The sequence below is a fragment of the Nelumbo lutea genome, chromosome 3, assembly GCF_056320005.1.
Source record: "Nelumbo lutea isolate HS-2025 chromosome 3, American lotus-T2T, whole genome shotgun sequence".
Classification (NCBI taxonomy): domain Eukaryota; kingdom Viridiplantae; phylum Streptophyta; class Magnoliopsida; order Proteales; family Nelumbonaceae; genus Nelumbo; species Nelumbo lutea.
In genome coordinates, this window is record NC_142686.1 from 103,936,498 (window position 1) to 103,951,237 (window position 14,740).

The following is a 14,740-nucleotide window of genomic DNA, read 5'->3' on the forward strand; positions in this document are numbered from 1 at the left end:
TCTATACACCACTTCAATCTCAAAATAATACCATTGCAACCATTTTGAGAGTTAAGAAAGGATAAAGGCCATCACTAATGCCGATCCCTGATATTCTGGGTCTTGGGAGAGGTAGACCCATGTTCTCATGGGTCTGACATGAAGTGGCCACTTTCAGAGCCAGACCCATGTTCTCATGCTTGCCAGCCAAATATTTTACCAGTGAACCAAGCAATGGCCCCTTCTATAGAATGAAAAGGATAATTTCTAAAATCTGAAGGTAGAGATACCCAATACAAATTCCCAAAACCTGGGAGCAAAGTAACATTCTATTAATAATTCAACCACTTCTATTAATCTTTCCTCTGGCACATAAAGGTGGTTCTCGGTTGGCGGTTCATTTTTTTAGGAAAAAATGACCCACTTTTTGGAAATGAAAACTCCAACAAGTAGTGGTAGAAAAAGTTAGGTTCCTATTTTTTTGAAATATGAAACCAAAAAAACTAGTTTACTAAGTCTGGTTTATTACCTTACCAACAAATATTGTTGACAGGTTGCTTTGAAAGGATATCTAATCTAAATATCAACCTAAAAGTATCAGGCAGGATTAAATCTTGAGTATGAGGTGGTGAATAGATACTCTGCCATCTTAGGTTGTGTTGTTTCTAACTGGCCAATGAAATATCTAGGGTTTCAACCAGCGGCTAATCCAAGAGATGTGTCTTTTTGGGGACCTATTCTTGATAGATTCTCTAAATGATTAACCTCTTAGAAGAGGAATTGCATTTCCCTCGACGGTAGAATCACTTTAATAAATCTACTCTAATCTTCCAGTATATTTCTTTTTTTGGTTTAATACCATGTAGGGTCGCTAATTTGGAGAAAAAAATGAGGGACTTCCTTTGGGAACTAAGTGACTCTAAGAAAGATCACCTCATCAATTAGAAAGTAGTTTGTAAAAATGAGGAAGGTGGTCTTGGTTTAGGTAGACTAAGGGTAAGAAATACCTCATTATACACCATTTAAAACCATAAAAAACCTTCCCTTGGTGTTCTTTGTTTTCAATGGTGGTACATCTATCTCTTGGGGTCAAGGTTCAAAGTATTGATACACCTGGATCCCGATACACATTTAGCTTTGGGTGAATTAAAACCTTTTTTTTCACTCATATTTTAATAGAGGGACCATTTCAATGCTATTTAACATTTAAAAAAAATACAAGTTTCTGAGAAAGCCTTAAAAATGGGCGTATCTTAGATGGTTAGACCTAACGATACAATATGATATGCCTGATATCATATCGAGATTTTAAACCTTGCTTTGGATTATGGTTTCTGAAGAGGACTTGGGGATCATGAAATACTAGAGGCTGCTAATCTAGTTGACACCTTAAATGATGTTCTCTTAGATCCAAATGAGGTAGATAACAGGATTTGGCTTGTGGATCAATGTGATCAGTTCTTTTGTGCTTCTTTTGTCAAAATTCTAAACTTCAATACCCAAAACCAAGTAATGTTTACACTTTACAGTAAAAGCAAAATTCCTGATCAATGGGATAGGCTCCCAACTTCACCCAGTTGGAGGGGGGGGGGGGGAAGGGGGGTCTAGGGGTTTGGGGGAGGACCACTCCCTGTTGTGTAGCCCATTAAAAAAAAAAACACACAATATGCTCAGGCCCAACTCCCCCCTTTTCAAATTAAGGCCTTTTGCTGTTAAGCTTTTCATCTAAGGATCACTACCTAGGAGGTTCTTCAAAGGTGAAGATTCAATTGGACTCTCTCATCAACATGTGCTTTCTCTACAAGGAAAACACCTACTAATCTTCTATTCTGTCTCATCCAGTGTTTGAGAGCATTTCCTTGATCTGTCAGTTCTAGGTGGAATCTTCCACAAGACAATATATAGACTATTTCAACCTTTCTTCTCCCCTAGGAAAAAATATGGGAAATCCTTTGTAGATGCACACATGCAGCAATTCTATGGACCATATAGGGAAAACAAAATAGAAGGATATTTCTTGATAGATATCAATTGGTGGAAAGCTTAATAAGAAGCCTCATAGAAATCACAATCATCCATTGAGTGGAGATTCTCCACTGAGGACATTCTTAGATATTGAGCCACAATAACATCAATGTCTGCTAGAAGGGAAAGAATTCACCAGCTTGGTCCTCTCCTCTCCCTATACAAAGGTAACACTGTTAGCCTTTCTCAGGTTCAATAAGAGAAGGAAATTCTGTTAAAGTAGAAATGTTTGCATTACTGCAGGGCTTAAGATTGGCAAACTCAATGGCATATAGAAATCTGATTGTGGAAGGAGAATTGAAAATTGTAATAAGCTGGCTGAGATAAGGAAGATGGACACTGGCACCTACAACATTAGATCAGAGAAGCTATTTGTTTGGCTCATATTTTGCATGCACATTTTATATGGGAACCATGATCAGCAAATAGTGTTAATGATCTGCTAGCCAGGGAAGGAATCCATAGTCAGGAACTGATTTGAGGAGTTTATCCTTTTCTCTAGGGGGACTAGCTATAGGCTAGTTGTTACAGTATAATGATCACCTGTACCATATGTAATCAGTTGTACTTTATTTTATGTTCATCCACAAAATTTTACAGTTACTGACCAAAAAGGAGTCTCTTAAATTATTTCTTACCACTTCAAACCTTGTTTTCTTTGGTCTTCCCCTTGTTCATTTAGAGCCTTCTAGTTGTACCGAGTCAGTCTTCACTTGTTCAGTCATTGAGTATCTATTCACATGACCACACCATCTCAGTCGACTTTCTCTCATCTTGCCACTGATTGGAGCTACTCTTAAGTCCTTTCTGATGTACTCATTTCTTATTTTGTTCTTTCTAGTCTTACAACTCATCCATCACATCATCCTTATTTTAGCTAGACCCATTTTTTCAACATGTTATTTCTTGATCGTTTAGAACTTTGTCCCATATAGCAGTCAATGGGAGACAATTGAAAAAGGATCTGGAAGAGGTGTTATTGAGGGAAGAATTCAGTTGGAGACAAAAATCTAGACACAAGTGGATTAAGGAAGGCGATGGGAACATTAGATTTTTCCATGACTTGACCAATGGGAGATGAAGAAAGAAATTTGTGACCAAACTAGAGATAAAAGAGGAGGTGATTACCAACCAGGATGACATAGCCAGAAAACTTGTGGACCAACTTCAAATCAATCTATAGAAGAACTTTGAGTGAGAGATCAGTCGTGGGAGGGGTGGAATGGCCAAGACTTGAGGACGGAATGGCAAGGTGGTCGGAAATGAATTTCAAGGAAGAAGAGATTAAGAAAGTTGTCTTTCTAATGGATAGATCCAAGGCTCCAGGTCCAGATGGTTTTACAATAGCTTTTTATCAAGATTACGGGGAGGTGCTAAAAGAGGATTTAGTTGAAGTCTTTAAGGATTGCAAACAATCATGTAATAAGCCCTGGAATCAATGCCACTTTTTTGGCCTTGATCCCTAAGAAGATTGATGCCAACCACCCAAAAGATTTTATGCCTATTAGTCTGGTGACAAACATCTATGAAATTCTAGCTAAAGTGCTTTCTTTGAGGATCAAAACAGTTCGCCCTTCTATCATTAGTGAAACTTAGGGGGCCTTCATTCAGGGGTGACAAATAACAGATCAGATTCTAATTGCGAATGAGTGTGTGGAGGAAATGAAAGGGTCTAGGCAAAGAGGTTTTGCCTGTAAATAGGATCTAGAAAAGGCCTATGACTTGGTGGACTGGAGTTTTTATTAGAGGTAATGAGAAACTGTGGATTTGGGGACAAGTGGTATAGCTGGATATTTGGGTGTATTAGTACCTAACACTACTCTATTCTAGTAAATGGTGTGGTGTGGTGAAGGATTTTTTCCAATTTGCAGGGGCGTCAGGCAAGGGGATCCACTCTCTCTCTTCCATTTAACCTTAGTAGCTGATGTGATTAGTAGGATCACTACTAACGCGGTAAGGCCAATAGAGAAGATGCCATTAAGGGTTGGAGAATAGGGAGACACCAAATCTTAGTCACCCACCTTCAGTTTGCAGATGACCTAATGATCTTTTGTGAAGGAGGTTTTAGCAAGAAGGTAGCAAACCTAAAGGAGCTAATCAAAGGATTTGAAAGGGTTTCTAATCTGAAAATAAATTTGGAGAAGTGGCTCGGTCAGCTCCTATGTCTAGTGATATTAGACCTGTTTGGACTCCACCAGACTTGGGTTTCATCAAATTGAACTTCGATGGTAGTAGTGAAGGAAACCCATGTCTTTCAAGTATAGGTGGTATTTTTAGGAACGAAGAAGGTCGAATTATTGCTATGTTCTTAGGACCTATAAGCTGGGGGGATTCACTGAGAGATGAAATCCTGGCAGTTCTAGAAGGAGTTAAAAGAGCTAAGCAGTTGAATATTAGTAAGCTGCTGGTGGAAGGAGATTCTCATCTGACTGTTAGATGGTTGTAGAAAGAAGAGTCCAGCTTGTGGAAGTTCTCAAATGAAAGAAAGAAAATCAAGCAGCTAATTCAGAACATGATTATAAGGGTTCAATGGGCTAAGAGGAGTACCAACTCCATGGCTGACACCTTTGCTAAACAGGGGGTGGGAAGAACTGATTTCTTTTGGGCTATCTTGTAATATGTGCTTTCAGGTTTGAAAGGGAGGGTTAAGACATTTTACCCCTCCAATCTGGTTGTAACTTCCATATCTATTTTAATAAAAGTGATGTTATTGATCAAAAATAAAATAAATAAATTTGGAGAAGAGTTGCATAGTGGGTATAAACTTGGAGGTTGGGGAGTTGAAATTATTGCAGAGTGTCTTGAGTGTTCCATCTCTTCTTGGCTTATGTCCTACTTAGGGACTAGGGAGAGCAAATTTTGGACCCCAATCCCAGAAAAGTTTGAGAAGATATTAGCTTCATGGAAGAAGAATTACATCTCTTTGGGAGGGAGAATCACCTTAATAAGAGCTACTTTGGCTAACTTACCTACTTACTTTCTATATGTTTTTAGGATACCACCTAGGGACGCTAGGAAGCTGGAGAAGTTGATGAGAGACTTCTTGTGGGATCAGGGGCAAGAAAAAAAGGATCATTTGGTTAAAAGGGAAATTGTTTGCAAAGTAAAGAAGAGGAGGGTTAGGGACTTGGGAGGGTGGTTGAAAAAAAAATCAAGCTCTATTAGGGAAATGGTTGTGGCAATGGCCATTAGAAAGTGAGAGGCTGTGGCATGAGGTGGTGAAAAGCTATTCATGGAAGTATAGATAGGGGTGTCAATTGGATTGGATTTGGTCCAATCCGATCTAGTCCAATGTGAGTCCATTATAAATGGACCAGGTCCAATCCAATCCAATGAATATTTTGGACCAATTTGGACCGGTCCAATTCAATGTCTAGACCGTCCAATCTGTTCAAATCTATTTTGATTTAGATTGGTTTCAACCCAAACCCGGTCCATTGATACATATTCTTATCTTATATCAATGGACCAGATATTGGCTTAATCCAACCCAATCCAATATAAATTTGTTACGGACGGACAAGGTCTAATCCATTCTAATAAATATTTTGGACCGAATTAGTCCAATCCAATATGTCTTGTTGGTCTGTCCAATCCATCCAATTTGATTTTGGACTAGACAGGGTCCAACCCAAAACCGGTCCATTGACACCCTTAAGTACAAAGAATGGATGGTATGCTAGTGTATCAAGGCAGGCTAACCTGGTAGCACCTTGGAAGGCCATTCACAACACCCTTCCTCATATTCTCAATTTTATTAGGTATGCAGTTTGTTCTGGCAATGTTGTTCGCTTTTGGGAGGATATCTGGGTAGGAGACACCCCTCTAAAGGACCTTTTCCCTTTGTTATTTTCTGTTTCTTTGTATAAAAAAGAGGTGGTCTCAAAATTTGTCTCATCCTCGGGAACACCCTTCATCTGGGTAGGAGACAAGCTCCTAATTAGGATTTTGGGTTTCGTAGGGGACTAAAAGGGTGTGGGCTCCTAGACCCAAAGGAACCTTTACTTGTGCTTCTTATTTCAAGTCCACCTCTCAATCTTCTGCTCAACAACCCTTTCCATCAAAGGAAATTTGGTGTAGGCTAGTTTCCCCAAAGATTATGGCGTTTTGTTGGGAAGTATTCTATGGGAAAGTAAACACTTTAGATAACCTACAAAAGAGAAAACCTTTCCTTTGTATTCCTCCCAACTGGTGTATCCTCTGTAGAACTCACGGGGAGGATTGTTACCATCTACTAATATCTTGTCCATTTTCTGCAGACCTTTGAGCTTGGCTACTTTTGTTGTTTGGGAGTAATTAAAGCTTACCAATAGAAGTTCGCATGATCTTTGACCATTCTACTTTCTCTTGGCCTATAAAAAGAGGGAGACTTATGCAGAGATGTGCTCATGCTGCCCTAATTTGGACTCTTTGAGAAGAAAGGAATGCTAGAATTTTTCAAGAAAAGGAAAGGAGTAGTCAGGAACCGAAAGACTGTGTGTTCCATTAGCATAGGCCAATACTTTGGCTGAAGACTTTGGAAATCTTTCACCAATTCTCTTTTAATGACCTTTGGAGAAACTAGTCAGCAGTAACGAGGTGTTCACCCTTAAAGGATAAGTTAATTACAAGCTGGTCTCCTCCATCTGAAGGCTCACTGAAGTTGAACTTTGATGGAAGTAGCATGGGTCATCCAAGACTATTCGGAACGGGGGTGTTCTGAGAAATGAGAATGGAGAGATTTTCTTGCTTTACTCGGGTCCTTTAGGAGTTGGAGACTCTATCAAGGTAGAGCTATTAGCAGTTGTACAAGGGGTGCAATTTGCAAACCAGTTGGGTGTACAACATCTGATAATTGAAGGGGATTCCAAGGTGGTGGTGGGCTGGTTGAAAAATCCTGAAGATGCTATATGGTGCTACAAGAACAAAATGAAGAAATTCAATTGGTTGACAAGGCATATGTTGGTCTCTTTATAGTGGGTGGGGAGATCAGCAAATACTTTGCCCGATGTGTTAGCCAAGCAAGGGGTAAATAGGGAAGAATTGTTTTGGGCTCAGCTGTGATTCCTGAATTTTTTTCCTAGTTTAATTGTAAGATTCTAGGAGGGGCTGCAGCTTGCACCTCTCCCTTGGATGTTGTATGAAATCACAACTCTAAATTAGTTTTTGAATTAATAAAGTTTTACTATTACTCATCAAAATATAAAAACATAGCAGCCAACTTAATTCTAAAGATTCACTATATAATTGAATTGGATCAAATCTTAGCAGATAATATCAATTAATATCTGAATTCGACCCAATTAATAAATGGATCATGCTTTCAGATCTGATTTGATCTGCTTATGATTAAATAAATATCTGAATCCAACATAAATGAATCGGATTAAATCCAATCCATTTGCAGCCCTATTATAACCGTCTCATAGGATGTTCCTTGACTCAGTTTGGAAGGAGTACAAATACAAATCTGTAGAGTGCAAAACCTTATATTTTGTATATATTTGTACTACTACTGTACATATTTGCATTTGTACTCCTTCCAAACTGAGGCTTATAGTCTAATTAGTATATGTTGGTAAAAAACCACAGCCAACCTGCTCTAATTCTACGGGTAACATTCACTTTAATTTCTCCCTCATTTATGGATGATTGATTCAATTTTCAAAATACTGTGAAAACAAAATCAACCTGCACTATTGATAAAAAAAAAAAAAAAAAAAAAAAACACAACCTGCATCAGTCTTTCAAAAGTCTGCTATTCCACTCCTTTCGTAAACACAAATAAATGGCAAATGATGTGTGATTCCAAATAATCCTTTCTCATGAATACCCCTTATTCAAAGATGAATGCCATGCTTCTAGGAATTATTTATTGTTGATGACGGTCGCCATAAACATGGTTTACTGCATTACTTAATGCAATTATTAAGTGTTCAGGACATGCTTGATTGTTATTTGTTTTCATTTTCATTGTGTTTTGAAACGAAACAACCTTTGAAGGTTCATTAGGGGGTGTTTATGGTTAAAAACAAGAAATGGAAGGTGACAAATTCCAAAAAACTATGCTACCTTTTGGTAACTACAGAAATCTGGGGCACTGCTTTCCACCTACTTCTTGCTTCTATGGATAAAATAAATTATAAAATGCCTTTCGAAATGCAAAAGCAAACTTTGGTGATTTTTTTTTTGTTTCACTAAAAAAAAAAAAAGAAAAGAACCAGACCTTTACTAGAACAACTTTTTAGAGTTTTCTTTTCTTTTTCCAAAAAAAGTGGGTTCCCATATATAGAAACACCACCTGATAATGAACCACCAACCGACACTCCCTAAAATGTTCATATAGAGTTAATGTAGTTTAATTCCCCTTAATACGGTTGTAGCAACCTAACATGTGACTCAATTCACCTTAATACAGTTGTAGCAATCTAAGATTACAGAAGAAGGGAAAGAACTCTACCTTGCTCAAGTGGTATTCTTTTTACATTCTTAGCTGTTTGCCATAAAATAAAATTCCTTATGCAAGTGAAGTTCACTTCAAACGTCTCTCCACCATAGGGAACAAACATGAGCAGCCATAACTAGTGACCTAGCATCATTAACCCTTCCAAATAACATACCCAATTATATTTTCCTTTAATGCCTCCCAGGTGCAACCGAGAGAGGAAATATGCATCACCATAAACCCGAATCTGTCATGCCCGATTTATGTTTCTCCTTTGTAACCATCAATAGAAGTTGCAAGAGCAGAACTAAACACTACGACAGCTTCTGATGCTAGTGCTCGTTTAATAAGAATTCATCCTATTTTCAGTAACAATCTAAGAATTCATCCTTGAACTTATAAAAAAAGCTTCACATTTCACCTCTTAGGAAAAAGATTCAAAGCTTGGTACAGTCTCTGGATCAAGAGAAGTTATAGCAGTCAGAAAGCCGCCTACTCCTTATCATCATAACATGCTAAAAGGTTCCATAATTGACCAATTACATGACTTTTTAGGGGCAAAGAGAAGGGAAAAAGGAAGGCCAACAATGCCAGCTTTTAACCATAACTGAGCGAAATAATTCTGCTTCCTTGCATTTGAGAAGTTATGTATATTGTAATACTCAGACCAATCAGATGCACACACTGTAGAATCTTGGGCAGAGATCAAAGTAAGCTTTTCTATTTCGATTGCTTGGTCATATCACAAGTTTAACAACAAAAGGTCCAATTTTCACAACGACAACTGCAATGCATATTAATAAGACAAACAAAGACGTAGATCCTTGAATACTTACAGGCCTAGAACGCAACGAGTGACCTCCTGACCTTTATCAAGACATTTCTCTGGGTTGGGATCTTTCTTCTTGCAATTGATGAACGCCATGTTCTCAATTCTGCATTTCGTTGCTATATGTTTCGAAGACGCCATGAGTACGGCCGAAGTTGGGATTGGCTCTCCGGTGGAATCAATCGTGCTCGCCATCTCGATTGCGATTATCAATCTATGCAACGAAAAATTAAAAAAAAAAAAAAAAAAAGGAAGGGGAACCAGATATCAGGACTAACGTTATAGGGTTTTCTCAGAAACCACAGAAAATCGGATGAAGAATTCGTAAAAAGTGTACCTTCTTTGTGAAAGCAAGAGTTTATGGTAGTGTTGGAAGAGGATGAGAAGGTCGGAACACTCTAACTTACCCTTGCCCGATTACGCTCTGTTTTGGGCTTATAAGTAATTATTTATTTCTCTTAAGGGTATTTATGTCCTTACAGCTAATCCACGTTCTGCAAGGAAGGATCCTCTGTGACTGTGAGGGTTTTTTAAGTAGTTTGCTCCAGTTCCCGGAATGGTGAAGACGACGGAATTCCGGCGACGGCGAAGATAAGAGGTAAGAATCCATTAGTGCCTTTTCTGGTAGCGGTTTCGGGTAGGCCGGCTAGAAGCATTGAACTGTTCTCCACATTTCTCTTGCTCAAGTTCAGAGAAATGGAATGTCGTTGTAGGTTATATGTTTTGGATGAATTTTGGCTAGTGTTCGAGGGTAGATTTTCATTATAGAAATTTTTTGGGCAGTGTAACAGTGTTCATTTTTGAGTTCGATTTTGTGCTGGATTCATCAATATCAAATCCCTTGATTACCGCCAATACAAATTTCTAGGTGAATGCTTTGATTGGACAAAGCATTTATGCCCATGTACAAATATCTTGTCTGAGTTAATGCATAATATCTCCCTTGCTGTTTTATGCCATCTTTTCTAGGTGAATGCTTTGATTGGACATGAGCCTCCAAGAAGGCTGTGATTCCAACATGATCTTGATTTAGCAATATGGCATTGAATTAGTATGGCTATTAAATTTGAACTCCATATCATTATCACCTATTGGATTATCAGAAACGAAGTAGCTGATCAGAGTCCAGAGAAAAGTCCAAGTTAGCCCACGGCAGAGTTCAACAACCGTTCAAATCTTACCCAAGGTTCTAAATTTTGGTTTTGCAATAGATTTCGACCTCCTCCAAAGAATACGCTCGAAATGAAGTAGCTAACTGTATTCTTGATCTCTTACACGTTGGAGCATTAAGTCATTATTCTTTCCTTCAAAATTCTTAAGTTTCTGCAGTTTTTTTTTTAATTGGTGATTATGGTTGATGATTGTGCCTTATGAAGGGGAGAAAGTACCTTATTATCTTTAATTTGTTTTTCTTTAAATCTTGAAAAGTTGATCCCTTGTGGTTCAATCTTATTAAATTGAAAGGCTTTATATGATTCCTTTTCACCTGTATGTTACTGCTGCTTAACTTAGATGAATGCCTTGCTTCAAGTGGGAGACCAGGAACAAGATTCTTTCCCACAACCCACTTGGTCCTGCCAACATGATATTCTTGGTCAGCTGATAATAAAAATGATATTCTTGGTCAAAAATGGATACAACTAACTTCAGATCACTAGGTGCAAATGACCCTTTCCTGGTTCAAAATTTCAGTTCCCACAATCCTAATCACTCATTCTTTAAGTTCTTTTGGAATCCTAAGAAACTTTATCAATAGTTTCACAGGGGAATCTGAACTCTTAAGAGGATTTTAAGAAAAGTTGACTTTCTTAGTTTGATATGGCATCATGTTGAGGTTTGGGAGCATGCCTGGTATTTTATGAGGGTTATATCCTTCTATGACTTTATGTGGGATGTTTATGGCTGAACTCCTCATCTTTCAGAAGAAATCCAAATGATTTGGACATTGGTGAGTTGGGTGGTCTACTCAGCAAACTAGCTGAGAATGCTACACTTGATTATGTTAAAGACAAGAGAGTCTAGAAGTTGGAGCCAAGAGACATGTTTTTCAATTTGATCATTCTTTTGCTGCCTTACCTTACTAAGAAACTCTGGTGCCAAATTGGCTTATTTGGAAATATGCCGTTCTCTTGAAAAAGGTTTTGTTCCATCATTGCTTTAGGAGTCCTTTATGATGGATAAGTCGTTTGATGATAAGGTTGCTTTCCTTCTCAATTTCCATAGGTTGTGGCAAGCCAACGTAAGTGGGGTTACAAGCCACCTTATTTTTTAGGAAATTTGAAGTAGTTTGTTGTTTTGACAGAACATGAAGGCTTTGTTTCTTAACAGTGTGATGCAGGAGCGGAAGAGGCAAAATTGGAATTTTATGAAATTTTTATGTATTTCTGTATTTTTGGACAGTAAGGGTATTTTTTTGTCATTTTTGCAATTTTTTGGGGGATCCAATAATAGGGTTTGATTGTCTAGTTATAGTTTGTTTATGTTTAAAATTTCAGTCATTGCATAAGTAGGATTAGAGTTATTGAGTCTTCTTTGAATTGAAATAGGATATGACAACTTAGTTTGAGTCCTACTAACTACTAAGATTATTGAGTCTGACAGTTTGACTCCTAAGACTATTATGAGTCTAACAGTTTGACTCCTAGGATTATTATAAGTTTAGAGTCTATAAATATGTATGGACGTTTTACACAAAGGCAATGAAATTTATTGAGTTTTCTTCAGCGTATGCTAGCTATGATGGGTGATTCCCATGCCCTAGAGTGATTCTAGGCACCCTGTGATTCCAGGTATTTTCTCTCTTCTTTCTCTCTCTATTTTCTCTCTTATTCCTTCAAGAAGATTACAGCGATCAATAAGACCATTCAACATTCTCTAAGGACTAAAACTGAGTTGGTCCTACATCACAGTGGATATGGTATTATAGTGTTTTTTTTTTTATAAATAATATGGTATTATGGTTTTATAGTAATTTTTTTTTGCCCCATTATGATGATTGGATTGCATTATAAGATGCTTTGGACTTCCCATTCCCCTCCTAAGGTTTTTAAAAACAGATATAGAAAGTGCTCCCCCTTTGCAGTGACTAAGAAGAGTATAGTTTCTTTTTCCCATTGAAGTACTGGTTCTAACTAGTTATAAGGAATCAAAACAAGGAGCATTCTTGTCAAGTGGAAGTCGGTAAGTCTGTTTGGATCAATTAATCATGTTATGGTCTATCCTGTGGTCTGAAACCTCCAACTCTTCCCCTCCCCCACCTCCCGCCAAAAATAAATAAAATAATAAACACCTGCCAACAGAAGGAAGCAACTTCCCATTATGATGGTTGTTCTCTGGGTGACCTTGTCCTGCTCCTTGGCATGTGGAGAGATGATGAAGGTGAGATTTTGTAAAAGCATTTCCAGTCCTGTGCAAACTTGGTAGGCTGACAACAACATATTAGGTTTTGGGACTGGAGAGCTATTACAGGTTAGTGTATTTACTTGAAAAACGAAAAAGAAAAAGAAATGGTCTGTGGTTTCCAAATTAATCAACCTGATCTCCCCTCTCAAACTGATGCGCCAGCAATTGCAGAGCCAACTCATTTTCTGAGGGTGATGTGGAAATAGAAAGGAGTTCATAATCTGGCAACTATGTCTAGTCAATGTACATTTTCTTTTGTTAGATTTAGGCTAATCTGGACTAGCCCATCAACAGGGAAACTTTTTTCCTTCTATTGGTAAAGAGAACTTTTATTTATAGCATCCAAGGAAAAAAAAATAAGAAAAACCCAAACCAGGTTATGTATGGGGCTGTCTGTTAATGAGTAGTGATGCTATGAGTTGAAGATTCGTGGGTATCATTTAAACCGTCTCTGATGATTCAGTTTGCATAACATTGCTCAATTATTTACTTTTTTTTTACAAGTTTGTCTTACGATTCACTTCTTTGAGTAACCTCAACAACAAAAGTTGGACTTCATATAAATGTAGCAGTGAACACGGGTCGGTTTGTGCAGTTACTGGACAATATTATTTGGTGTACACCAGAATCCTGCCATGAATCATTTTATAAGAACAACCTTCTGATAAACTAGTTTGGTAGAATCTGTTCTTCAGAACCTTATAATTGTTCTAGATGTGCTTCTCATCAACCACATGAACTTAATCACATATATGCATTTGATGTAAGATCTAATCCTTTTGCATTTTATGATAAACTAGTTTGGTAGAATCTGTTCCTCAGAACCTTATAATTGTTCTAGATGTGCTTCTCATCAACCACATGAACTTAATCACATATATGCATTTGATGTAAGATCTAATCCTTTTGCATTTTATGATATCCATTTAAACAGGGATGAATTTATTTATTTATTTATTTTTTACAGATTTCAATTGACTATTTTTTGTCTCTAAAAAAGCTAAGAATGGGTAAGGCAAAGGGTGGATCAATTTTCATCAGGCTTATCTCAGCTGCAGGCACAGGATTCTTCTATGTGAAGCGGAAGAATCCTCGGAAAATCACAGAAAAGCTTGAGTTTCGTAAGTATGACCCTCGGGTGAATCGTCATGTTTTGTTTACAGAGGCAAAAATGAAGTGAGTGCTTCTTTGTTATCGATTGCTTCGCCCCTTTCTTATGGATTCTTGAGGAAAATTTTCTAAGCTGTTTCATATTGATTGGATTTAAGTTTCAATCCCCCCTCCCATTATATCCTTCTTTCTCCTTAAATCCTTTTGAATCCCTCTTAACACCTAATAAAGTAGGAGTACAAATTGAGTGGGTTTAGTGGGGTTTAGGCCAATCCAAGCCAAGCATGAGACTTGAACCTCGTGCCAGGACCCAAGGTTAAAGCATGAGTCCCAAACCCAACAGAAGTTGCGATGGGCTTGGATGGGTTTGGTCAAGCATGGGCGGGATGTTCATGTTTCAAACTCTTCTTACTTATGTTTTGTCCTTCAACGCTCAGACTAGTTCTGAACCCTGAGTCAAGCTGGGCAGGGCAAAGCACAGCTCGGCTTGGCTTGATTACAAATTTTGACATTTGTTCTAACTTGATTTTAATTTACATCCCTGGATTTTGTTTCTTTCAATGTAAATAAAAAACCAAAAAAGAAAAAAACCATGCATTCATTGACCCGGGTTTCAGGTTTTGGGTGGGTTTGCTAATTTCACCAGGCCAACCCCTAACCCCTAACCCTGGTTAGTTTTTAAGAATTGAGCGTGGAAAAATTACCCTGAACCTGAAATAGTCAATAGTGTTCTTACACTTTTTGCTCATTTAATGGCAAAATCTTTATTTCCCAACCATTCTACATTTGAGAGAACTGTGTTTATTACCAAATATTAATACATACCATGGGAAAACATACCAAGTGGTTTTGCTTGCAGGGGATACGAGAAAAGAAATTTCTCCGCCTTTCATTTCACTCTTTTTTTGCCTAATTGGATTCCATTCCTGGTGGGATGGGAGAAATAGATGGTGCCACAACTGAGATGCATT

At 37.8% G+C, this 14,740-nt stretch overlaps 1 protein-coding gene and 1 long non-coding RNA gene across 2 annotated transcripts in view; one reads left to right on the forward strand and one right to left on the reverse strand.

Moving 5' to 3' along the window:
* LOC148867316 (NADH dehydrogenase [ubiquinone] 1 alpha subcomplex subunit 8-B-like) overlaps positions 1-10,091 on the reverse strand; it is a 29,305-nt gene extending 19,214 nt beyond the window's left edge. Inside the window, exons 1-2 of the mRNA XM_088976900.1 lie at positions 9,595-10,091; positions 9,265-9,471 (exon numbers count right to left, since the gene is read on the reverse strand). Of these exons, the coding sequence (XP_088833026.1) occupies positions 9,265-9,452 (188 nt within the window). The 5' untranslated portion in view covers positions 9,453-9,471; positions 9,595-10,091. The remainder of the gene's footprint in view (positions 1-9,264; positions 9,472-9,594) is intronic.
* Positions 9,648-13,968, forward strand: LOC148867317 (uncharacterized). The gene is made up of 2 exons (XR_016109676.1): positions 9,648-9,855; positions 13,627-13,968. It is a non-coding gene; the product is annotated as an uncharacterized LOC148867317 (long non-coding RNA).
* The last annotated feature ends 772 nt before the right edge of the window (positions 13,969-14,740 follow it).